Source organism: Amphibalanus amphitrite, unplaced genomic scaffold, assembly GCF_019059575.1.
Source record: "Amphibalanus amphitrite isolate SeventyFive unplaced genomic scaffold, NRLGWU_Aamphi_draft 000863F_arrow, whole genome shotgun sequence".
In the NCBI taxonomy this organism is placed as follows: domain Eukaryota; kingdom Metazoa; phylum Arthropoda; class Thecostraca; order Balanomorpha; family Balanidae; genus Amphibalanus; species Amphibalanus amphitrite.
Genome location: NW_024882357.1, coordinates 217,196 through 241,884, shown reverse-complemented (window position 1 = coordinate 241,884; position 24,689 = coordinate 217,196). Strand labels below are relative to the sequence as shown.

The window sequence follows — 24,689 nt, the reverse complement described above, 5'->3', positions numbered from 1 at the left end:
TTTTGATTAACAGGACAGGTTTACAATATATCCTCTGTCCTTGGGGGGATCTTGCTGCCAAGTTGAGGTATGATGACTGAACATCAGGATTGATCAACCTTTTCTTAGCCACTGCTTATATACGAGAAAGACCAAATGCTTGTTTGTTTTGATTTACAGGACATGTATACAATATATCCTCTGTCCTTGGGGGATCTTGCTGCTAAGTTGAGGTACGATGACTGAACTTCAGGATTGATCAACCTTTTCTTAGCCACTGCTTATAAACGAGAAAGACCAAATGCTTGTTTGTAAACTGCGTTGAAAATTTAATGATCCACCTTCATTTCTGACATGAAGGCACAAATGAAATAGTTCCCTCTCCTTTTGGAATACAAAAATCAAAATATTTAATAAATTTTAGTGGATGGACAAGAGCAATTAGCATAGCTTTCCGTCAAGTTAACTTCTGGCAATGTTGATGAATTACACTGACGCTTATTCGCTTCATATTTTGTAACAAACGCGCTAAAACTGCAATATAACAGCACTATATGCTTCTTGACAAAATGCAATAGTATTAAAAATTTAGCCCTGATGGCATTCATTTTTGGTGGAAACGTAATTACAAAATATTTTGTAGTAACTATTAAATTCCGGCCGAAAACAGTGCACGGTTTAAAAAAGAATCATTCCAATGACGGTCCATTCTTGCGGTCCTGAAATCGCCACTATTTCCGGCCTCTCCAACGCAACTCGTTGTCCAGACGTAAATATGCGCGTCACAAATGCAACAACCATCAAGGGTGCTATAATAATTTTAGAAAACTGAGCTAGGAAATGACGTAATTAAAATTGGTAATAAAATGCGAGATATTCTCGCTTTATGAATAACTGAGCATCTTTTGGAACAGAAAGTGCAATACCAAAAGTAAAAATCAAAGAAGCAGTAACTACCAATTCTCTCTAGGCTGTATGCCTCTGTTTGTGTTGACTTCCTTGTCAACAAGCCGGCTATGCGCGACATCTATAGTGCAGCAGTTTTGAATGCATCCGATAGGTGTCTCGTGATACTCGTAACTCTTCAATTTGCCAATCGGGAAATAACAATTAGCATGGGTGGAGAATGTTAGAAAAAGTTACCCCGGCCGGCGACCGAAAGTCGGAAAGACTATAGGTATGCTCAAATGTTTGTCAACGGTTATCACTATCAGCAAACCCCTATTCTGTGGCATGGAATAATGGATGTGTGTAGTTTTTAGTTTTTAGGGGAAACCATGTTGCACGCAGGTGCCCAAAATTTCGTAATTATAACAACAATTTTGCATCACGCCCTAAAATGTCGGCCGCGGGTCACCTATAGTGTCAGGTAATCAGGTCAAATTTCCTGTATAATCGTACTAAAAAACTGCGATCATGCCCTTTGCAAAGCTTATTTCCTGGAAAGTTGCAACCTTCCCAGACAAAAATGTCCAATTTGACCGCTTTGGTCCTCTTATTGATTTTAGCTCGCAGATGAAATATTATTCGCGTCCGATCCACAAACGAGTTATGGAATGTTTTGTTTGCACTGTTCTAGCTCCGTTATGTTCATGAACTGTTGAGAAAAGTTGTCGGAGACCGTTAAAATCAGAGAAATTTGGCTTTTGATGGTCTGTGGTGATTTTATTATTGAGCTTGCCTAAACATGACCAGATTTCTCTGGTCACGTTTGTCGCTCTTTCAAACGTCGTCCGCTTCTCGCTTCGTAGCCCAGTAGCCGAGTTAGAAGGAGCGTGAAACCTCCCACCTCTCGACTCAACGTGTTACGATAAGGCCACCACCCTGGCGCGGGTAAGTTGGGGGAGCCTTGAGCCCCAGCAGCTCGTCCTTGATGCTCTTCTATCTCACTGATATTACCCTCGTCCTGTCTTGTGATTTTATTGCAGTGCCATCTTACGATAACGGCTCTTAAACATAATTTAATTCTGTTTGATGAAACTTGGGCTCCGAGATGAAAAGACTTCAGCACATCGAAGCTCCAAAATCAAAATGAATAGATTTTCAAAACTTTTCAAGGTAGGTAAGAATAATGTGACACTTTTAAAGGTGGCAGTTTTTTTTTTTTGTATGGAAACAGCTTTTAGGATTAATACAATAGTGGAAAAAGTTACCCCGGCCGCGCCGGGGTAGGCTGAAAGTTACCCCGGCCACGGCCGGGGTGGCCGGGGCAGGTTCTCCACCCATGACAATTAGTGGATGTTCTTATTTTCTCAGTCACGAGTACGACCTGCCAAAATCAAAGGGGGGCACGGTGCCCCGGTGCCCTCCCCGTTCCGCCGCCTATGGCTCATGTGAAGTGAGGTGGGGTTATCGTCAGCGCGACTGTCCCGGTCCTGAGGGACCGGGGTCCCTCGGGACGGTTAACTAATTCAACCGAATTCAACGTTTGGATCTGGACATATTGTATTTAGCATATTGCATATAACTGCTTTAGACCATCTTTTCTTGCTAAGCCATTAAAGCATCCGATCCGAATTATAGGCCCGGGCAGCGCTTGTCGAACAGCTCTGCGGATCCGAAGGTTGGGACTTTAATTGTGAAAAACCGCCCGCCCGCCGCAAAACGCAAAACCGCAAAACGCACAATACGGACGCCAAAGCGCCAACGCAAATGCCGCAAAAAAACAAAAACAAAAAATAATCGCTCGCCCGCTCAAAACCGCAGAAAAAAACGCAAAAAACGCCGCAAAAACGCCCGTCCGCCGCAAAACGCAAACACCGCAAAAACCGCCGCCGCAAAAAAAAACGCCCGCATCGCCCGCCGCTAACCGCAAAACGCCGCAAAAAACGGCCGCCCGCCGCAAACCGCAACACTGGAAATAACGCCCGGCCGCCGGCAACCGCAAAACGCCGCAAAAAAAACGGCCGCCCGCCGCAAACCACAAAAAACGCCATAAAAAACGGCCGCCCGCCGCAAACCGCAAAACGCCGCAAAAAACGGCCGCGCGCCGCAAACCGCCGCTACTACGGCCGCCCGCCGCCAAACGCAAACACCGCAAAAACACCCGCATCGCCCGCCCGCCCGCATCCGATCCGAATTATTCTTATGACCCGTGGGCCGTGGATATTACCTACACTTCATATTTTATTTATGGTTTAGGCGCTCGGTCTCGCCTCTCGGACGACTCTCATTCGACTCTAATGGACCACACGTAACATTGAGTGGTAGGTGACATTGACGAAAGGCTATCAAAAAGTATTTCGGTACCTAATTTGTGCTGAGGTAAAGGTCAGGTCACCAAAGGTCATTAGGTAAATGTAAAATATCCTCAATTTTTACGATCTGCTTACTTAATTCTTAGTCATAGCTCTCGAGCGAATACATGGAGTTAACCTACGCTGGGCCAGGGGGCTTTGCCTACGTGTTTTGACAACCCCATCCTTACATGTGTCCGAGGTCATGTCAGGTCATATAAGGTCCCCAGCAGTTTTTTTGGCAATAACTTTTGACATACATGGTAGAGCGATGAAAACCGTGAACGTGTTCGGGTCGACGATACGGATCGACTGATATATGCAGCATGGCCTTTTTCGGTCAGGCCATGACCTTGACCTCAGGGTCAAATTTTGGAAGAGACTTTTCAAGAACAAATTATAATTCACTCGACGCGTCTTGACGAGAGGAATACGGTGCTTGGAAAATAAATATCGTGCCTTTCTTGAGTCAAATGTTAGAAAAAAAAAACAGTTTTCATAAAACGGTTATTTTTTCGAGTTCCTCAAAGCATATATGACCCTCAAAGCATACATGTTCAATTTTACTCAAGTTCATGAAGTTAATGACCTGAACGAAAGGCCATATCGCATTACATTGTTGAGCTGTGAGCTTTCAAGATGTTGCCATTGTTTTAGACAGCATCTATCAGAAGTGACTGTCGAAATATATTGGTGACCTTTTATTGCCTTTAGATGACATCAGTCTTACTTTTCTTCTGAACGCTGCGCTTCCGATGGCTATTCAACAATGCAACAACGCACCGTCTCGTTAATCATGCTCCTGCCGGTCCGAGCACAGTGGGTGGTCTCGGTCCAGCTCAGCGGACCATCTCGGCTGGACAGAGCAGCCTCTCGCTCCAGCCGGCCCGAGAGTTTTTCTGTGTGCGCGGGACCGGCGGCAGCGGCGGCGGCGGCGGCGGGCGCCCCGGGCGGGGAGCGGTGGGCGGCAGCACCCGACTCGGCGCCCGCCCGATCGGCTCAGTTGTGAGCGGACGGGCGCGGCGGCGGTGGGTTGCGACGGTGCAGACGGCGGGCAGCTATGGCGGTGCGAGTGGCGCTGGTTTGGTGTGCGTGGCTGACGGCGACCGTGGCTGGAGCCGAGTTACGGGCTACCAGGACGGCTCAGTGCCGCGCTCTGTGTCTGGACGAGGTGAGAAAGTTAGACAGGGGAGACTCAACGCTCAGGAACGGGGTGGTGAGAGTGCTGCCGGGTTATACAGGATTGAATACCGCTGGCATGCTGTGGTGTAGCACGTTATTACATACGAGGGGGTATCGGAAAGTTCTGATCATCACATAGAAGATGTAGACCGATTTTGATGATTTTTGGTTGATATTATGTTTGGTTCTTAAGAACAATGTTCCCGCAAAGAGAATCCTGAGAATTGTTTTTATCTTATGTAGGAGAGACTTAGAAGTAAAAAAGATGAGTATTGGGCCCATTGAGGACCGAACCGTCATCAAACTAATGCATTTGAAACGGTATCACACTGAGAAAATACATCAAGAACGTGAAATCAGTTTATGGCGAGGAAAGCCCATCTCATGCACTTACCGAAAATGAAGAAATAATTTTCAACTTGGTTGCATAGCCCTTGCAGGGGAGTCAAGAAGTGAGTGGCTGCCAGTGACTGACAAGGTGGTGACTGGTGACTGTGAAAGAAGTGGAGGACCTCATCCTTACAGATCGTCGTGTGACCTTTCAGATGATTGTGCAACAGAAAGATCTCAATGCTGACAGTGCCTGAAAATATTATCAGCGAAGAACTACAGACGATAAAGGAGTCAGCCCGCTTAGAAGTTCGTGTGTCTACTTTGTTCAAGAGAAAAATGCGTCTTGGCCCTTCGAAATCAAAACTAGGCCTTTTTTTAGGAAATTGAAGACATCTTCCATAATTTGATGACTTGTGACGAATGCTGGGTCTATGTGCATGACCCAGAGACAAAAAGATGATCAAGAAGTTTAAGCACGGCACATCTGTCCTTCTTAAAAGGCGAAGATGCAGAAGCTGATATGGAAGGTCAATGCTATCAGTGTTCTGGATCTGACATAGGATAGCCATTACCGACTGTCTTGATTATGGTCGGATAATGATAAGCAAGCACCACTGCACACTTTTGAAGAAGTTGCGAGATGGCCTCAAGCAGAATTGCCGCAAAAAACCCAATAAAGATGTTTTATCCGCACCGACAGCGCTCCCGCCCATTCGTCCTGAGCTGCGATTGAAGAAAGAACATGATGTGGACATTAAATCCTACCGCATCTAAGAAATTCACCTGACCGGGTATTAACTGACTCTTGATTGTTACGAGAGATGAAGAATCCACAGTATGGCCGGTGATTTGAGGACAGAAATGACGTCATTGATGAGATGGAGCAGTGATTTACGGGACAGTGCGAAGGTCCTACAATGACCGCCTGAGGCAGCTCAAGAAACGATGCAAAAAGTTTGCGGTCGTGTGTGGTGACTTGTAAAGGAGTAATGAACATCATGTAAAAAAATCAAATTTCTATCACATCTCATTCGTGGTGATGATCAGAACTTTTCGATACCCCCTCGTAGATATGAGTTTACCTGCACCCGCTCATATTTTATGTTCATGAACTAATATAGCTTAATATGCTTGTTTTTTCACTGTTAACTTCATGTTATAGGCTGATGCAAACCCGTTTATATAGTGCATGCTAAATTTAGTAATCAACATCTTGCCATACCTATTGCATAGGTACATTCCTCAGGATTCAATCCACGAACTGAAACTCGAGACCCAAACAATGCCCGGCTGTGCCTTTGTGCAGGGTCTGCAACTGACCACCAAGGGCTCGCATTTCGCAACACCAATCACATACAGCCGCGTGGAACAGTGGCCGAGCGCTATCTGATCGGCATCTGCGTGTTCAGCCAACGTGTGTTCGCGGCAGGGCGATCGGGATGTGATGGGCTGTGGGGACAGTGTTGACAGGGAGGGCACGCACGTGACTGCGCTATTCATTGTGCAAGCACAATGGGTCGGTCGCAGTGCCTATTGCCGATGCCGGCAGCACGATGTTGAATAGAAAAACGAGGGAAGTTGCAGCGCAAAGGGTCTCTGGAGTATCTATGTGTCGTTTTTAACTTTCGTTGCAGGTGTTTGTGTTTTAAGCGACAAAACGAAACTTGAAAGGTCTTCTTTTGCTTAGAAGAATTCAACAATTTCCTGAGAATGCCCCGCCGAGCTGTCAGCTTATCGTTTTAGCCTATCGTTATTTTAGGAAGCATCATTAGAATATATGACCTTCTCCTCGGAAAGGAGAAGGTCATATATTCTAATGATACTTCCTACATTTATCATGCTCCTCGCAGCAGCTCTCAACGATATCGTTATTTTACCAGCAATAGACTTCTTCGACCGAGCACCATATCCAAGAGCTTCACACTGACCGTCACAGTTACTCTCACCGCCTTCCAATGACCACTCAGACACTCGCAGCCCACTAAAACTGGCCCTCTTGCAGGGACGATCGATTGTCCTTTCTGCTGTGTAGGTCCCGTCTGACCTGTGTCGGTCCCCTCGGTCCTCTCTGCTCTGTGCTCTCTAACTCTGCCAGTCTTCCCCCGCGATCCTACATATATCCCACGGCTGGACCACTAAGTAGGCGACAAAAGCTCGCCTGCACCTTGCTCTGCCTCAGTACAGTCTGTTGGGTCGACTGAGTGGATTGAGATTGTCGGACCTCGAAGGTGCCGACTGCCGATCGCGCACAGGGGCTGGGTCTCCGGTAGAAACGGTGATAACTGATATGTACCTAACTTGAGTTGGACTGCTTTCATCGAAAATTCTTCGTTGCCGATATTGTTGATGTTGAATAATGCCAATTCATTAAAATATTTTGCCCAAATATCTTGTATTTGTAAGAGCTCGCTTACTCTTCCGTAGCGACGTGTAAATAAAAACACTCGTTATCTTGGTATTTTCCGTCGTATTCACACGATCTCCGGCCGGCCACACAACAAAACCCAATATCCTCAGCAACGCCACGGGGAACGCCAAAAACGCCGACCTTCTCGATCATTCCTCGCCAGCGTGTACACAAATCAAGGTTAGCTCTTTGACTCGGCTCAAATCACACGTCTTTTACTCGGTACCCGTCACGGCCCACGAGCGCTTTCTTCTTCTAATAGGCGGGTCCCTTACACTCCCCCTGTCTCAAGGACCTGATAACATCAGTCATCACGCTACATACACTATGCACGGCTCAAACACAGACCAAACCCTTCACAGCAGCAGCTTCAAAGCACGCGCACAAACACACTATGCCGACTCGAACTCCCCGAATCGCAATACCAAATGAACTGAAAACGATAAACTTCACAGACTCAAACATTAAATCGGTTTTCAGCACAGCGACTTGCACTTCACTAGGGCTCTCGCACTGCCGCACTACTCGCGATATCTAGCGGGCAGTCGTAACGGACGACCACGACGCGTATACCCGTACGCCTCTGGGTCAGCATGAGCACCGGCTGCGTCCCGCAGCCCGGTCTCCGTCGTCCCTCGACTTTCACGAGCAGAACCGTCCTCCTGCTCACGGCCATCCACCACAGCACTCTCAGGATCGTCCGTGCTCGAGTCCTGCCGGCGGTCCTCCTCCGCCACGCTCTCTGGCACACCAGCTTCCTCCCGTAGACGATCCTCCGTCGCTGCGCTTTCAGGAACAGCAGCGCCCTCTTGTCCACGGCCCTCCGTCACTGCACTTTCAGGAACAGCAGCGCCCTCTTGTCCACGGCCCTCCGTCACTGCACTTTCAGGAACAGCAGCGCCCTCTTGTCCCCGGCTCTGAGTCGCTGCAGCCTCAGGTTCGTCCGTGCTGGGGTCCTGCCGACGGCCCTCCGCCGCCGACTGACGTCCGATATCCACTGGATCAGCATTCCGTCGGCGGTCCTCCGCCGCCTGGCGCCCGGAACCTGGTACCTGGTGGCGGTCCTCCACCGCACACCGTGGTCTGCTACCGTGTTCCGTCCCCCGGCTCGAGTACCCGAACGTATCGGTACCACATGTTGCGTCCCTGTCTGTAGGCGTTCTCCCAACGGCAGCTGCAGACTCCCGATCAGTCTGCAGCACCTCCTCTGACTCGTCCTCTGAACAGAGCGACAGCGCTTCTCCCGTGAATGCTGCCTCCGCAGGGCTGTTTTCTCCAGCCATGCCAGAGTCGAACGCCAGAGAAGCGAAGCGCCCTCTCACTGGCTTCAAGTGACAGCCGTGAACCAAACGCCTTCGTCTCCCCTTCCGAATGAGGTAGTCTGGGGGTCTCGCATCGACCACTCGATACGGTCCTTCAAACCGCGGTTGCAACTTCCCTTTCTTGCCCTTAGCCGCCGTGAAATTCCTGCAGTAGACCTGGTCTCCCACTTGGAAGTTCATCTCACTCGTCTCGGTTCTCTTCGATCGGTCCTCCTCGATCTTCAGCAGCGTCCCTTCTCGGAGTTGTTTCAGCCTCTCTTTCAGTCGACTCAGGTGCTCCCGATGTGACAGGCTCTTGACTTCTTCCTCGAATTCGACACAAACCGGTGTCCGAGCCTCCCTGCCGAACACCAGTTCCCATGGAGACAATCCGGTCACAGCATGGACACCAGAGTTGTACGCGAAAGTAACCAACGGTAGCCATCGAACCCAGTCCGAGCCATTCGCTTGGCAGAAATGTCTCAGACTCTCCACCAGAGAACGGTTGAATCTCTCGACTTGTCCGTTGCAAGCAGGGTGGTAGATCGAGGTCCTCAGCTTGCGTACTCCGAGTAGCTTACACAGCGCGCTGACCAGGCTGCTCTCAAAGTTGCGACCTTGATCAGTCAGTATGGAGCTCATCACACCGAAACGGCAGATCACTCGGAGAAGGCATTCCGCTACCGCTTCTGCTGTCTGGTTTTTCAATGCAAACGTTTCCGCCCATTTGGAAAAATAATCCGTAACGACCAGCACATACTTGTAGCCTTCGTTCGTTGCTGGTAGTTCGAGGATATCAGCTGCCCACTGCGTCAGAGGTTCTCCCACCACGGGCACCGTCCCTCGTCCATCTTTGGTCTTGCATGTCTTCGCCTTCACCGCCAGACAGGAAGGACATGCCTGTACTTTGTCGTGGACGTCTTGCCTGATACGATACCAGTAGTGGCGTTTGCTCACTCTTCCCAATGTTCTCTTGACACCTCCGTGTGCTGCCAAAGGCGTGTCGTGGGCTAAGTACAAAACCCTGGCGCGCAACTTCTCAGGCACCAACATCTGTGGATCCATAGACTCCGATGTCTTCCGCCAGATCACTCCCTGCTTCAGCATGAGGCCATCCATTCTCTGATAGAACTCCAGTTCCTTTCGCTGGTCGGAAGTCAGCGCCTCCGGATCGATTGCCTTGCCTTGCAATGCACTTTTCAGCAGACTCAGCACTGGATCTCTTCCAACTTCCTCAGCTAGAGAGAGTTCTTCATCATCCAGGATCCTGGTCTCTCTGATCACAGCTCGGCTTGCTTGAGCACCAGCAGGTTCCTCCGTTCGTTTTCCCTCGATTTCTTTCTCTTCTCGTTCTTGTTGACTCTTCGGCTTGAACTCAGGGGCCGTTGGTCGTAGTTGTGAAGCCGGTCGCTCGGTCGGAGCTCCTTCGGACGGACGCCGCGAGAGCGCGTCGACGTGTGGAATCACTCGTCCTGGAACATGTTCCACGGCAAAGTCGTAGTCCTGGAGAAGTTCCAGCCAGCGAAACAGCCGTCCCGACGGTACTCTCGAGCGCTGAAGGTATTTGATTGCCTCGTGATCCGTTTTCAGAGTGAAGTGCTTTCCCAGTAGGTAATGTCTGAACTTCGTGACGGCCTTCACTACTGCAGTTAACTCCCTTTCCGTGACACTTCGGTTTGACTCGGCTGAGTTCCATTTGCCTGAAGCAAATGCTATCACTCCCGCAGGTTGGCGTAACTCAGCTCCCCAGCCGGTCAGGCTAGCATCAGTCGTGAGTGTGAACTCCTCTTCAATCCGAGGACACTGGAGCACCGGGTACGACTGCAGATCCTCCTTCAGCTGCTTGAAGTTCCTGTCGCACTCCTCACTCCAGTTGAAGTCCTTGTCCTTCTGCAAAAGGTCAGTGAGAGGTGCTGCCTTCTGAGAGAACCCTGGAACAAAGCGATGATAGTAGCCAGCGAAGCCCAGAAACGTTCGCAACTCCTTACTGGTCCTCGGAGTGGGCCAGCTTTCGAGTGCTTCCAGCTTGGCAGCGGATGGTCGGATTCCCTCACAGCTCACACGATGTCCCAAGAAGTCGACCTCAGTCTTTGCGATCAGGCACTTTTGGGGATTCAACTTCAGCCCGTGGCTTCGGTACTTGTCCAGTGTCTCCTTCAGGTACTTCAGATGACTGGTCAGGTCATCAGTGAACAGGATCACATCATCCAGGTAAACAACTGCTTGCTTCTGCAGCTGCTCACCCAACACATCCTCCATGATTCTCTGAAAGGAGGCAGGACTGGTTTTAAGACCGAATGGTTGTCTCGTCCATTGGTACAGGCCATACTCTGTGATGAATGCTGTCTTCTCTTGGGAGCTCTGGTCCAGTGGGTTCGCCCAGTACGCAGAGGTCTGGTCCAGAATGGAGAAGTACCTGGACCCAGAAGTGGCTTCCAAGAGATCTTCAATACGGGGTAAAGGGTACGCATCATGCTTTACCACCGTGTTCACCGCCCGAAAATCACAGCAGAAGCGCAGGTCTCCATTTTTCTTCTTTACGAGCACGACGGGGCTCGCCCAAGGCGAATGGGACTCCACGACCACACCCTGCTGTAGCATTCTTTCCAACTTGTCCTTCATCTTGTCTCGCACATGGAACGGAGTGCGATACGCACGCTGACAGATGGGCTTCGCATCTCCCGTGTCAATGCTCATGACCTTGTCACCGACGTACCGTCCGATGTCTTCATTCGACTGTGAGAAAACATCCCTGTACTCCACTAGCATCTGCTGGAGCTGCGACTGGTAGGGCTCCGGCACATGCCCGACCTCTGGCAACCGATAGGTACCCGCTGCGCTGCTAACTTCCTCTTCCAGGGTGACACTTGGAACACCAGCTGAACTCCCAGATTCCAGCTGGCCTCTGCGAGCTTGGAGCGTCTCTTGCTCAGACGACCTGGGCTCCTGGACAGACTCAGCAGCTTGATTTCCTGCAACTTCGGGCATCACCAGCTCTGCTGTCTTCAGCTCCTCTCTGTGTCCGAGTACAGTCCCTGCCGGAATGAGAATCTCTTCATCTGTCCGGTTCACCAAGCGCACTGGCACACCTTGACAGGGCAGGAACAGTGATGAAGCTATCTCCAGGTCATTCAGTGGGACAGGTTCGAACAGCTGGGGCTCAGCCATTGCTACCCTCCGAATGCTGAAAAAGCTTTCAGACAGTGGTGGGCAGGACAACTGGTGCCTGGTGATGACATCCTCAGGACGACACAAGTCCAGTCTCTCTCCATCCACACTTAGTTCTCCAGACCCACAGTGAATCACAATGTCCAGCTTCCTCAGTATGTCCATGCCCAGAAGCAACGGGTCAGCCAGGTTCCTAGCAACATGAAACGTGTGCTCGACACTAGCTTTCCCAACAACAATCGGGGCATCCACCAGACCACATACTTGTACAGTAGTCCCATTGGCAGCAACACACTGGATATCATCCTTTTGGTGCATGTCAAGGCCTAGCTCCTGAACCTCTTCTTCACTCAGAAGACTCACAGCGCTACCCGTATCCAGAACACCCACACTGGACATTCCTCCAATCGTGACTCTGACTTTAACCTCAGACTCCCTGTTGGTGCTCAGCTTCCTTACCTCTCTGCGACTGGGGCACTCCCTTTGGAAGTGGCCTACCCCTCCACAGGTGAAGCAGCGAAGACCACCAACAGCTGGCTGGCGATCACCGGTTCCAGTCACCCTGGTCTGCGGTGCAGAAGCCGGTGCAGTGGCACCAGGACCTGCAGACGTCGCTGCTGGAGGAGCTGGTGCACTGGGAACCCTGGGTCCCCGGAAACACTGAGCTCGGAGGTGGCCCTGGCGGCCACAGTTGAAGCAGCGCTTTGTCCTCTGTACCAGCCTCACCTGGCTGGCATCATCATGCTTCTTCGTCATATCATGATGCAACTGCTCCACAGTCTTCATGCGTTCCAGCCGCCTGACCAACCCTTCCACATCGCTTGCATCACAATCCAACAATTTTAGCTGCCACCTTGACGGTACCACTCGAGGTAAGTGTTCCATCAACAGCTCTTCCTGACCTTCTTGATTCAGGTCTGGCATCCCTGCCTTCAGCGACTCACGAAGCCGTTGAACAAACTCACGAGGTTCATCCTTCTCACTCAGCCTGGCTTCATAAAACTGATGCAACCTCACCTTTCTCTTTTCTTTAGGGCACAGCAGCCTCACAGCCAGCTGCTCGGCCTGTTCGACGGAGGTAGGTGCCGCAGACTCCAGTTCCTCTGCCACCCATTCTGCCTCCCCCGTGAACAGCGCCGGTAAGACCGACAGCTGTCTGGCCTCAGACCAGCCGTTAGCCCTTGCCACTCGTTTGAATATACGAAAATATCTCTGAATGTCCTCGGTATTCTTGCAGAACACCGGTGGCCTCCATTCCGCATTCCCACTAGCTCCCGGTTCCATCTTGATTTTCTCTGATAGCGTTGCGCCGCTTTCGCCGCCATTCAGGGACATCACCCGATTTTCAGTCCTTCAGGGCGTCGTATCAGTATCCCACCGCTGATGTAAGAGCTCGCTTACTCTTCCGTAGCGACGTGTAAATAAAAACACTCGTTATCTTGGTATTTTCCGTCGTATTCACACGATCTCCGGCCGGCCACACAACAAAACCCAATATCCTCAGCAACGCCACGGGGAACGCCAAAAACGCCGACCTTCTCGATCATTCCTCGCCAGCGTGTACACAAATCAAGGTTAGCTCTTTGACTCGGCTCAAATCACACGTCTTTTACTCGGTACCCGTCACGGCCCACGAGCGCTTTCTTCTTCTAATAGGCGGGTCCCTTACATATTTAAAAGAACATTCAGTCTTATGCTCTTTGCTGATGCTGGTATGGGTTCATTGGGTTGTTCGTCGGTCTGCCCGTACTTGAATGCAGAAAGACGGCACACCCGGCGCATCTGCTGCTCTAGCGGCGAAGCAGCGCCGTAAATGGCGCACCTGCGGCGTTTAGCGGCTGTGCGGTGGCGGCAGAGCGTGCGCGTCTGACCTTGGCCATTCGTGATTCGACGCTAATGACCGTTCGCGGGCGGCGAGAGCCGCCGGGAGATGGCGAGATACAGACTCCGGGCCGCTCCTGTGGCCGCCGAAACGCTGGACCAGCGCTGCCTTGGTGGCTGAGTTGTGATGAGGATTTCTGGAAGTGGATTATTGGGAATCCACCACGCGCCGGTAAAAGTCTGACCAGCGTGTGACGCTTTTAGTTGGCTCTAGGTTGATTCTACGGAAATGGCAGCGTTTGACGCCTGAGTTTGAGTCCGAGTGGGTCTGTGGCTGCCCGTCTCACCTCACCGACATCCCTGGCGCTGCGCACTGCGCGGCGGTCGGCGTCTCTGCACCGCGAGCTGGCCCGTCCCGGCAGTAAAGCGCCGCCCAGTGACGGGCCATACGTCAAAGGCAATAAAATCGTGCAGCGGCGGCGCGCGCGGTCTGCCCGGACGGGCCGGGCGCCCCGCCTACCGACCCGGCCGGCCATCGAATCAAATCACAGCCGTACACTGGTACCGAGCCGACGCAGAGAGCGATAACCCCATCTTCGGGCACTAGGCTGGATCGATGAATTGGAAATAACCTACGCCACAAGCTTCACCGTTGCATAGGTACAGCGGATGCAGGCCTTAGATGCAGCATTTTTGCATAAAACAGCACTTCCTGAAAATCGATATGTTGCATAACGCCACAGGAATGTATCATAGAGACTGCGATACTGCATACCTACATTTGTGACCTCGCGGCAACCAAGAGTGGCGGATTTTCTTTCATGCTAGTCCACCGAAGCCCCCAACTCTATCTTTGATTATCGACTGCAGGCACGTACTATATCACTAACAAGGACTGAGAGTGAAATTATATTAGTAAATGCAGCACGACTAGCAATCATGACACCGCCTGCTGTTCTGTATTCGATATGCCGATTCCGGCGACTGCAGTCTCACACAAGACACTAGCACCGGAGACTGCAGAGCTGCACAGGACACTAACCAGCGACTGGCGACTGCAGATATGAACATAACACTAACCCACGGTCTTTGCCATGCTGTACACTGTATACAGGGTGTCCTCAAAGTTTTGCAACAACCATTTTTCTACGACTTGTGTGTTTACCCATATGCACTCTCCCCCTCTCTCTTCCTCCCTCCCTCTCTCTCTCTCTCTCTCTCTCTCTCTCTCTCTCTCTCTCTCTCTCTCTCTCTCTCTCTCTCTCTCTCTCTCCCTCCTCTCTGTAAAGGACCACAGCCTGCGTGCCTGCCACCCGTGGTGCCTTCCGTGACCACCGGCCTCTTGCTAACACCAGTGCCGGGCGGTCAACCCTCCCACCACCCGCGGGTCTCCCCTCTCTACAATGACCTTCTACAATGACCTGACATCCCCCGAACACGGGCGCTACACGTCTCTCGGCGGCCGCCACCGGCGCAACATCGCAGCCGAGATCCTATCGCGCTTCTCCCGAGCGGCATTTTACGACGTCCTCCGGCGGCGGCGGCCAACGCGGCGCTCCGCTGCGCCGTAAACGTCACCGGAGCTCGTCCGCGCCACAAAGGTCACCGTGGCGCGGCGCTGCGCCGCTTTACGAGCGTCCACTGACGGCCGCGTCACCGTCTGTTTCAGTATGGCGCCGACACGAGGACGACGCACGGCGAGTGCTTCCAGAGCGCCGGCTGCCTCACGGTAAGGAGAAAAGTCGTAAACTCCAGCATGTCCGGAGGGTCAGGGGAGTGCGTGATGTCACAGGGGGTCTGTGTCTAACCGCCGACGTCAACCGCACCGCACATTTCTCGGCTGTAAACCCTGATATATTCTCGAGCGATCTTATTTCTTTCAGTGATAGAAGCTGGAATAGTCGCTTCATTTTCTTCCGGTATCCTACAATAAATCAATGTCCGTTTTTTTGCTCCTCTGGTTTTATCAGCGTAATTGCCTTCACCCCTCTCACGAAACCATGGCTTACAGGCCTATCTGGTGTCTTTGAAACACGAGTTTTTACATCGACGTCTATTCAGGAGTCGGCCAGCCGCGGGCAGACTCGATTTGTCTCTGTCGCTGTGGCGCGGCTAATTTCATTCGACGCTGATGGCCTGTAAAATGAGATTTCCGCGGGAAGGCTGGCCCATCAGCGGCAGACCATCACCGCCGCGCCGTTTCTGGAGATATGTGATGGTCCGAACTCCAAGACATGGACTATTAGCGGCTGTGGCTGGGGGTATAGCTGGAGGCATTGTTCGTTTCAGCGGCCGGCGCGGCGCAGTGGCCAGTGGCCACTCTCTGTCTGCCTCAGTGGCTGGAGCGGCGCGGTGGCCATCGTAGCTCGCTGCCTCAGAAGGAACACCTAGCCTGCAGGGCGACACGGCGGCCACCGCTGCTCCGCCGTCTTCTGATCGTCGCGATGGGCCGGGCTGTCGGCACCGGCAAACGACGCCGTCCGTCAGGGGAGGGGACGGGGGAAGCTCGACAGGACGGTAACCGGAGACGGTGGGGAGGGCGCGGGAGGGCGCTATCAGGCCGGGCCGGACCTCTGATACTAGAACCGTGCTGAGATGTGAACGCTAGGCTCAGCAAAGATAGTGGTGACGACGACGTGAACAACTGAATGAACAGACGTGCCCAGATCGATGGATAAAACCCATATCGTTCAGTATTTATACTTTGCCAATTGCCTCTGAACGAACACTATTATTGAGACCTATACCTGCATGCCAATAAATTTCGCGGCATCCTCAATGAACCAGTTCATTCTCAAGCACCGAATACTCGTGATTCCTACTGCTATAACTTGAACGGTAATCCTTTGGTTCACTCCTTTTTTTATCCTTACCACTTTTAGGTTGAGAGACTAAGAACTTGCGCGGCGCGGCGCCTGGTCCACCTCCTGCGGCTATTTCACAACGCCCTCTCCGCCGACTATTCATCACAACACCAGGCGACTTAGGGCCCCTGATGATAGCCTATAGCCTAATTACCTCATTACCATCAGCCTGGCCATGGGGAGTGGGCGTACCCCGCCGGCCGCCGGCGGCTGCGGGCGTCTCACCGGCGCTGCACTGTGGGCACGGCTGCCGAGACGGGGTGTCATTACTTCCCTCGGTGCATCTCCCTAAACCCGGGAAATGAGGCATACTGATGAGCGACGCCGGCACTGCCCCCCGGAGGCAGCGCACGCCGGCCGGCGGGCAGGCTGCGCCCGGCGCGGGCAGGGCAGTCTGCCGGCCGGCCGGCGCCTCGCCCGGCCCGTTTCAATACCACCCCCGGCCACCGGCGGCGTAAGGGTCAGTATCGCGTGCTGAGCCGGCGGCGGACCAACCCTAGTGCGCGCGGCGGTAATGAAGGAGGCCCCGACCACGGAGTGCCGTGGCCGCCCGGTCGTCAGACAATGCCTGCAGCTTCTCGCTGTTTGGTGGATATTAGGCAGGAGTAACTGCGTCCATATTACACCGCCCCCGGATGGGTTGGGGTAGGGACGGCGGCCGACGACCGCGCTAGAGCTCACTGCCGGACCTGAAAACTATCTGTTCGCCGGAAAATGAGGGTCTTGTGTATTATTTATGTCACTCTGATAACTGTGGATGGTCAGTGTTTGTGTACGACGACATGGCCAGAAATTACGACTGGAGAGGGCCTTGTGATGACTGTGTAATCTGACGACTACACGGTCTTTGTCCTCATGTGCAGTCTGTGATAGCGTCGCCGGATGAAGGCGACAAACGCCATGACGACGCCCCGGACGGCCGTCTTTGTGTGATACCATCAGTTCCCAGGACAGAGCGTGTGTACTGTGTATGGCCGGCAACGGGACGACGATCTTCGGATGCCCAGGACTCTGAATCAGTCCAACTTCTCGTGACTGTCTGATTACTGTGACCGATGGTTCCCGCTATCTCTGTTAGAGAATTAAGATAAAATTAGATTCACAACTAGGGTGCACAGTGTGCAAATGATGCAAACGATGGGCTCTATTCATGCAACATGCAAATAAATAGGCTGGCTACGACTTTTCTATGATGACATTACCGACTATCCAGGCAGACAGCAGCGCGTGAGTTAGGAGATTGAGCCCCCAAGGTGAAGCTCATTAAGCCTTAACCAACCAGCCATTTCGAAATTAATAGCGCAGTCGGAGGGGCGATCACGATAATTAAACAGCTCGTGGGCTGCAGATGGTCATCTGGCCAATAAACAGCGCTGGTCCCGGTCAGCGGAGTTCGGTGTTCGTAGTTCGTACTGTGTTACCTGACGACGGTCAGTGACCGTCCACCGCACCCGACCTGTCCACAGTGCTGGGAGAAGTGTGGCTCTCTGAACCCGGAGGACGGCGAGGACACCTGGACTCCCTGCCACCTGCTACCGGACTGTGTGAGTATCGAGTACCAGGTACATAGTAACGAGTATGTACCGAGTAACGGTTCTGACTCCCTGCCACCTGCTACCAGACTGTGTGAGTATCGAGTACCCAGTACAGAGTACAGAGTAACGAGTACCGAGTATGGAGTATCGAGTGCCTATCGAGTATTGAGTACCGAGTATCGAGTGCCTATCGAGTACCGAGTACCGAGTACTGAGCACAGAGCACAGAGTACAGAGTACAGAGTACAGAGTACAGAGTACAGAGTACAGAGTACAGAGTACAGAGTACAGAGTACAGCTCAGTACAGAGTGCCGAGTACCGAGTGCCGAGTAACGAGTAACGAGTAACGAGTACCGAGTACCGAGTATCGAGTGCCTATCGAGTACCGAGTACAGAGTAAAGAGTACATAGTACAGAGTACAGAGTACAGAGTACAGAGTACCGTGTACCGAGTAACCAGTACAGAGTACCGAGTACCGAGTACCGAGTGCCGACCACTGGATACCAGTCGTAGCACTTAGTAACGAGCATTCAGACCAATTACGACCGTATAAAATGTAGCTACGGAGACTGATACGTCATCAAAAGAATATTGGAGCTAATAGCAGATCATAGTTCTTCTAAGACTAGTAATGCAGTATGAGTGAGCGTTGTGGAGCTAAAAGACACTACGTTTCCGGCTATGGCAGCGAGTAAGAGCACTTACAATGCGTAATACACGCGCTGCAGAAACATCCAAGAGCTGCTCGGCGGGTCGCAGGTGCGGGCGGGCGCGCCCCTATATACCTAAGCACAGATAAGTCCACAGATGCATCACGCGAAGATCACTCCAGCGAAGCTGATCGGATTATCGCGTATAGGATCCGACAGCCTGCCTGGGCGGAGATCAGTGTCCTTTGCACATGGATTTGAGCCGGTCTTCTCTGAAGCAGGCACTATAAGCTGCACGTCTTATTTCAAAACTATAGCGTCTTAGTATAAATGTCTCAGGTCTAAAACGCATATAGACTAGTACGACAAGCCGACAGGTAAAGCAATGCTTTGGTTCTGCAACTGACATTTCTGCAGGAGATCTACAACCCTAACCGCGTGCACTAATTCCAATTTCCAGGATGATGCCGGCTGTCGGCTGGCCTGCCAGTTCCACTCTCTGCCGCGGGCGGCGCCACCGGCGCTGCCGCCGTGCCGTCCTGATCTGGAGCTGAGCCGTGACGGCGCCGAGGCCCGCTGGTCGCTCTCCGAGTCCAAGTGCGACCGGCCGCGCTCCGGAGTGGTGTTCCTCCTGCTGGCCGGGGCCGGAGACGGCTGGCAGGAGCTCGTACAGGTGAGCGGCGCTCGCCGGACTCCCGGTTAGGTTACCAGCCTCCGGGCGACACTCGGACCCTCTCTGACGGCCACCGCAAGGGTGAATGGGATGGTCGAGTGCCTCCGAGTCATTGTTCTGCCAGGCCATGAGCACAGCTGGATGGGGTTGATGATGGTGGCAATTTAGTGCCTGTTTATCGGCAGATTAAATGTCCCGGGCTTAATTGGTAGTCGATTGGTGAGGAGATTTACAGCCCGAACGGACCGGCCAGGCACCTTTCCTGTCGGGATTGCATCACATGATCGACCCTCCGGGTGTATGTCGAAAATGAATTCTGGTCCTGATATTGCTTCAAATTGGCCTCACGTCACCGTCATCGCAACTTTGCCCCCAGCTACCGAACCCTTGTTGCAGCCATGAGCCGCACTTGAATTGAGACTGCTCACTCGCTCTGCCTCACGGTAGCCCCTCCCTCTGTCCTTCTCTCGGCAGACTCCTGCGGAGAGCGTGCTTCTGGTGAACGTCGGTCTCGACACTCCGCTCCGTCTGCTGGCCGTCGGCCGCGACGGGCCGCTGGCCGTCGCCGAACTGCAGTCCGATGACGCGACGGCGACGGACGGCCGACAGAGTCACGAGAGAAAGGTAGGTGGAAGCATCGAGCAAGTGCAGTATATCATATCAGATAATTCTTCGATACCAGTACCTACCTAAATGACAGTGAGCAGCTTCTGCTTGCAATCGATAGGTGCATGTTTCGCAACATTCAGTCGATGCACTGATTTGTTTTAGGCTTGCAACTTTTCATTTTCGGAATATACCTTGGTCGTCAAATGTCAAAAGTCAACATAAACGCGGAAACAACATGTAGGTACGAAAACAATCGATGTCCTCATCAGCGAGCAGTATCTCCAGGCATTTCGCAACGCATTTGTTGCAGAACACGCTGCGTCCTTATATCCCGGCTATATAATATTGACGACCAGTCTCGGTCGGTGTCGGTCGCCCTATTATATCGGATGACAGGCAGCAGCTGCCGCTTTACTGCCGATGAATCAGCTCTGTTCTGTCTCCGATGATCACCGCTCGGCGACCTGTCCGCCGCAGACAATGAACCGACTCCCCGCTAAGTCTCGGATTAGCCGATCGGGCCTCATCCTACCGGACATACCCATCCGTTGGGATTAGAGTACATCTTCGTCAGGCTGCTCGGTCTGCGTCCCTGAATTGTTCTGCTTGCCGCGGCCCGGGTGCCCGCGCTAGGTGACCGATGTGACTTTGACATTGCGCCTCGCCGGCAAGGTCCTGTCATGGTGCATTGAAGTCGTCATTGTGTGCAAAAGAACACTTTACAATGAACACCAAGAAGTCACCGGCACTTTGATTCCGTAAAAAGAAGCATACCACTCTAGTCCTTATTCTGATGATCTCAATATCGACTCAGGACAGTTGGAACAACCTTTCTACGTAAACGTAAATCAATCTCCATACTGTACCGCCTGCTGAGTTACGCATCCGCCACCAGCCTACCACAGTACCGAACCTACCATCACTCTATACCAATGCTGTCGAGTCGTTATTTTTAATCCCAGCGTCCCTCTGATTCTAACCCTTCCCAGTCTCCCTCTAATTCATTCCTTCCCTCAAACTCCGTCTGACTCCCTCTTCTTTCGCCACACAGCCCCCTCTGACTCCCTCCCCTCCCTTCAGCCCCCATCGGACGGCGTGTGGCTGCTGGACACGGTCTCTGTGGAGTGCGACTCGTCCCCCTGACTCTCTCACCTCACCTCACCCAGCCCCCGTCGGACGGCGTCTGGCTGCTGGAGACGGTCTCTGTGGAGCGCGACTCGTCCCCCTGACTCCCTCCCCTCCCTCCTCAGCCCCCGTCGGACGGCGTCTGGCTGCTGGAGACGGTCTCTGTGGAGCGCGACTCGTCCTCCATGGTGCTGGTCCAGGTGGGCTGGCAGCGGCACCGTTCGGCCGGCGCCGCGCCGCCCCAGTACCTGGTCACCTGGGAGCTGAGCGGCGGGGGCATCAAGGGCCACCTCTACACCGATATCAACTCGGTGACGCTCAGTCTGTGGCCCGAATCAGTCTACAATATACAGGTGAGGACTGGGGAGAGATGCATGGGAATGTGTTATGCAAGAATTGTGTAAACGAGAGCGTAAGTCGGACGTGGGTGTAGATTGTAGATAGTTTATTTATACAAGTAAGGCAGTACCGTCACGTAAACGGTTTATCGATGCAGAGATTGGGGATAGTGAGTTGAAGGGCCTCGTTTCATAAAGCGAGTCCGTAGCTTACGCCGGTTTTTGGTCTTGTATTGCAAGTGCATGTGAAGCGATGACGATAGTTTGAATCGTTGAATTTACTTATCTTGCAAGCAAGAACAGAAGGGAGAAGGGGAAATAAATTTATTGCTTCACATGCGCTTGCAATACAAGCCCAAAAACTGGCGTAAGGTACGGACTCGCTTTATGAAACGAGGCGGTGTATCTAAATGCGAATGGGATCGCTTTAGTTCTCAATCTGCTTATCGATATAAAAGAACATACGCTGATGTTCTGCAGTAGATCAAGATTAGATCCATAACTTGTCTGTTTACTCTCTAATGTAGGGGTACGACGCTTCGGTTCAGTTAACATCTGATAATGCGCCAAACATCCCTTATCCAGTAGTGAATGAGCCAGAGTGACGTGCTAAACATGATTCGGGCCCGTGAGCTATTTGCAATTATGCATCGTTTAGTTGCCCAACTGGACATGCTTGACAGCTTAAATATAGCCTGACAAGCATGCTCTATATTGCTGTCGCTTTCATCGTGAGGTCAAGGTTGAGTCAGCTGGAAGGGGAGGCACTATCAGGGTGTTATCTGGTCGGTACGTTTTAGACACAGTCGCTGCAGGCGTGCAAGACTCGCGGGTGACCATAAATTCTCCCGAGGTCGCATGTGCGAGCTGATCTATGCCCTCGCGACGGGACGGTGGAGAGCATACTAGTGCAGCGTCGTGGAAAAAGGGTCGGGCCTGTCTAGTAACCTGCATTTAATGCTTAGCTGATATTGAATTCCATATCTGTCGCCGTCTTCTCCCTTTCGTTTCTCTCTTTCGTCTCGGCTCCCTCTTTTTCTTATCCATCCGTATTTTATCTATCACTCGACTTAAGCTACCTCATCATCTATAAGTATTCCTCCTCTCTCCAATCATCCCGCTCTCTCTCCTTCACTGATCCGCGACTCTCTCTCTCTCTCTCTCTCTCTCTCTCTCTCTCTCTCTCTCTCTCTCTCTCTCTCTCTCTCTCTCTCTCTCTCTCTCTCTCTCTCTCTCTCTCTCTCTCTCTCTCTCTCTCTCTCTCTCTCTCTCTCTCTCTCTCTCTCTCTCTCTCTCTCTCTCTCTCTCTCTCTCTCTCTCTCTCTCTCTCTCTCTCTCTCTCTCTCTCTCTCTCTCGTTGTAACTGTAGACTCAAATCATGTCGACAGTGCACAACCAGCGCGGGTCTCCTGTGGCTCCAGCCGCCGCCTGGAGCCTCCGCCCTGGTCTGCGATGTATTCACATCGGATACGCGGCACTGAGGTGCCCGTCCGATCGGACATCGTTCTAACTCATCGTAATTGGCGTTATTATACTCGGCCGCGAAGATGACGCAACATGGTCGATAAATTTTCCGACAGTGTAGTTCGGCGTCATGATTTACGTCAGTTCGGAGCCGGGCGGACATTTAACGATGGCACTTAGGGCTAGGAATGGTCATCTGGAGCAGGCCTGTATCAAATTTGGCTCATAAATAGACGGTAAATATTGACGGGCAGCCTAGGAAAGGGTTGTGTTTGGTAGCCGCTCAACCGGAGCCGAATAGTTCCGCTCCCGGCCGCCAGTGGCGCTGCTGTGTGGACCCCGGCGCTGACCTGAGTCTTCGTCTGGCCAACAGGTGGAGCTGCTGTCAGTGACCTCGGAGCGTTCCGTGCCTCTGGTGATCAGCACCTACCGCTCGGCGGTGCCCACCGAGCAGAGGGCGCTACCGCTGGCCCACCAGGCAGCCCTGGCGCTGCTCGCTGCCCTCCTGCTCGGAGCTGTGGCGGTGGCGGCGGTCCTGGCGGCGCGCCGCTGCCGCTGGGGTCATCTGCAGGGGGAGGGGACCGCCCCGGCTCGTCCGGTGTTCATATTGCGCTCAGCTGGACGGCAGAAGAGGGTGCCGTCGCCCCTGCGGAGAGTGCTGGTTGAGTCGTGGAGCCCGCCGGCGCCTGTACACCGCGAGGTACCCGGCAGCTGAGGGTGCGGGGAGGTCGGTCGCAGCTCTCTGCTCTCAGCTCTCAGCTGCCAGTGAAGAGTGGGGTGTGTTTGAGTGTGACGCTGTGTCAGTCGACACGGTGCTACCGTGCTATGTCGGACCGTATTTTTGTGGCCATGATTGCTGGTAAATGATGTAGCGCGGGATCGAATCATTTCGCTTGTGTGTTCCGTTTTACGTATGTTGTGTTTCTAATCTTGATCGAATGTGTGCCAGCCCATTGTCATGTGTGCACTGAATCTGCCGTGGCAGACCACTGCAAGAAGTCACATAAGTCAATTGTGACGATCATCTGTGATATGTAAATATAAGCTTCAATGTCCAATGCTTGTGATGTTTCTTCTCGACATACTTATCTTGTTTGTTGACTTACCATTTCGTATTATTCCAACCCTATGCAGGATGTCAGCTTTTTGTTTCGAATAGAATGACATCCGAATTTCTTCGTCTGGATAGGAATTCAGCCTTCTTTCTGCTGGATTTGATGCTTGACTTACCTCAAACGTAGTGTTTCAGTTTATGTTTTGTGTTTTGACGACATGCATGTAAGTACCTGCTTTGTATAATATATATGCGGGGTTCGTAATAAATCCGATGAAAATTTTGCTGTAGTTTTGATTTTAAGAGCAGCTACGTGTCTAACACAATTGAGTGTAGCAGTCATAGATTAGGTACCTTTTAATAAAACTGCCATCACAAGAATGCACTGATTCTAATATACACGGAAACTACCACGCCGCATTAACCCTCGCCCTGGCAGGGGGGGGGGGTCGATGCGACCCCCCTAAGGTTTTTCGAAGATAGCGTAAAAACGGTGGCGCGCAGCGCCGCCAAATTTGGCACAGCCTATGGGGCAACTTTTTTACATATGACCTGAAAATTTCAGGTCCGGGTGACCTTGGGTCAGGTCACTAGGTCAGGAAAACCGGTACAAGGTCACGGTCAAATTTCAATTTTCTTTTTGCACCTGTCCAACTCACAGTTTTTGACTGATTTCCTTCAAACTTTCAGGATGTGCTAAGTTCACCGAGTTGTATAACATATAGTCCGGCTTTTTTGAGGTCACTGACCTGAGGTCAGTTAGAGGTCACTACGTCGTAATGTTAAGCCTATGGGAAAATACTAAATTCGGAAAATACTGGAGATATCCGCTTCGTTCTATCACTTTTGTGCTTTGAAACCACGGTTCTTAACAGCAGGTCACTTGGTGCTTTTTTGTTTGGTGTACTTATCCATGGGTCAGGTCAAATGAGGTCAACTGAGGTCAAA

General features: G+C 52.0%; 1 protein-coding gene across 1 annotated transcript; it reads left to right on the top strand.

Annotated features, from left to right (window-relative positions):
• The first annotated feature begins 4,209 nt into the window (after nt 1–4,209).
• Nucleotides 4,210–24,024, top strand: LOC122367333. The gene is made up of 7 exons (XM_043340374.1): nt 4,210–4,386; nt 15,097–15,156; nt 17,758–17,835; nt 18,939–19,151; nt 19,626–19,775; nt 21,011–21,238; nt 23,061–24,024. The coding sequence occupies exons 1-7, from the start codon at nt 4,276–4,278 to the stop codon at nt 23,400–23,402; spliced, it is 1,182 nt and encodes a 393-aa protein (XP_043196309.1). The 5' UTR covers nt 4,210–4,275; the 3' UTR covers nt 23,403–24,024.
• Nucleotides 24,025–24,689: the final 665 nt, after the last annotated feature.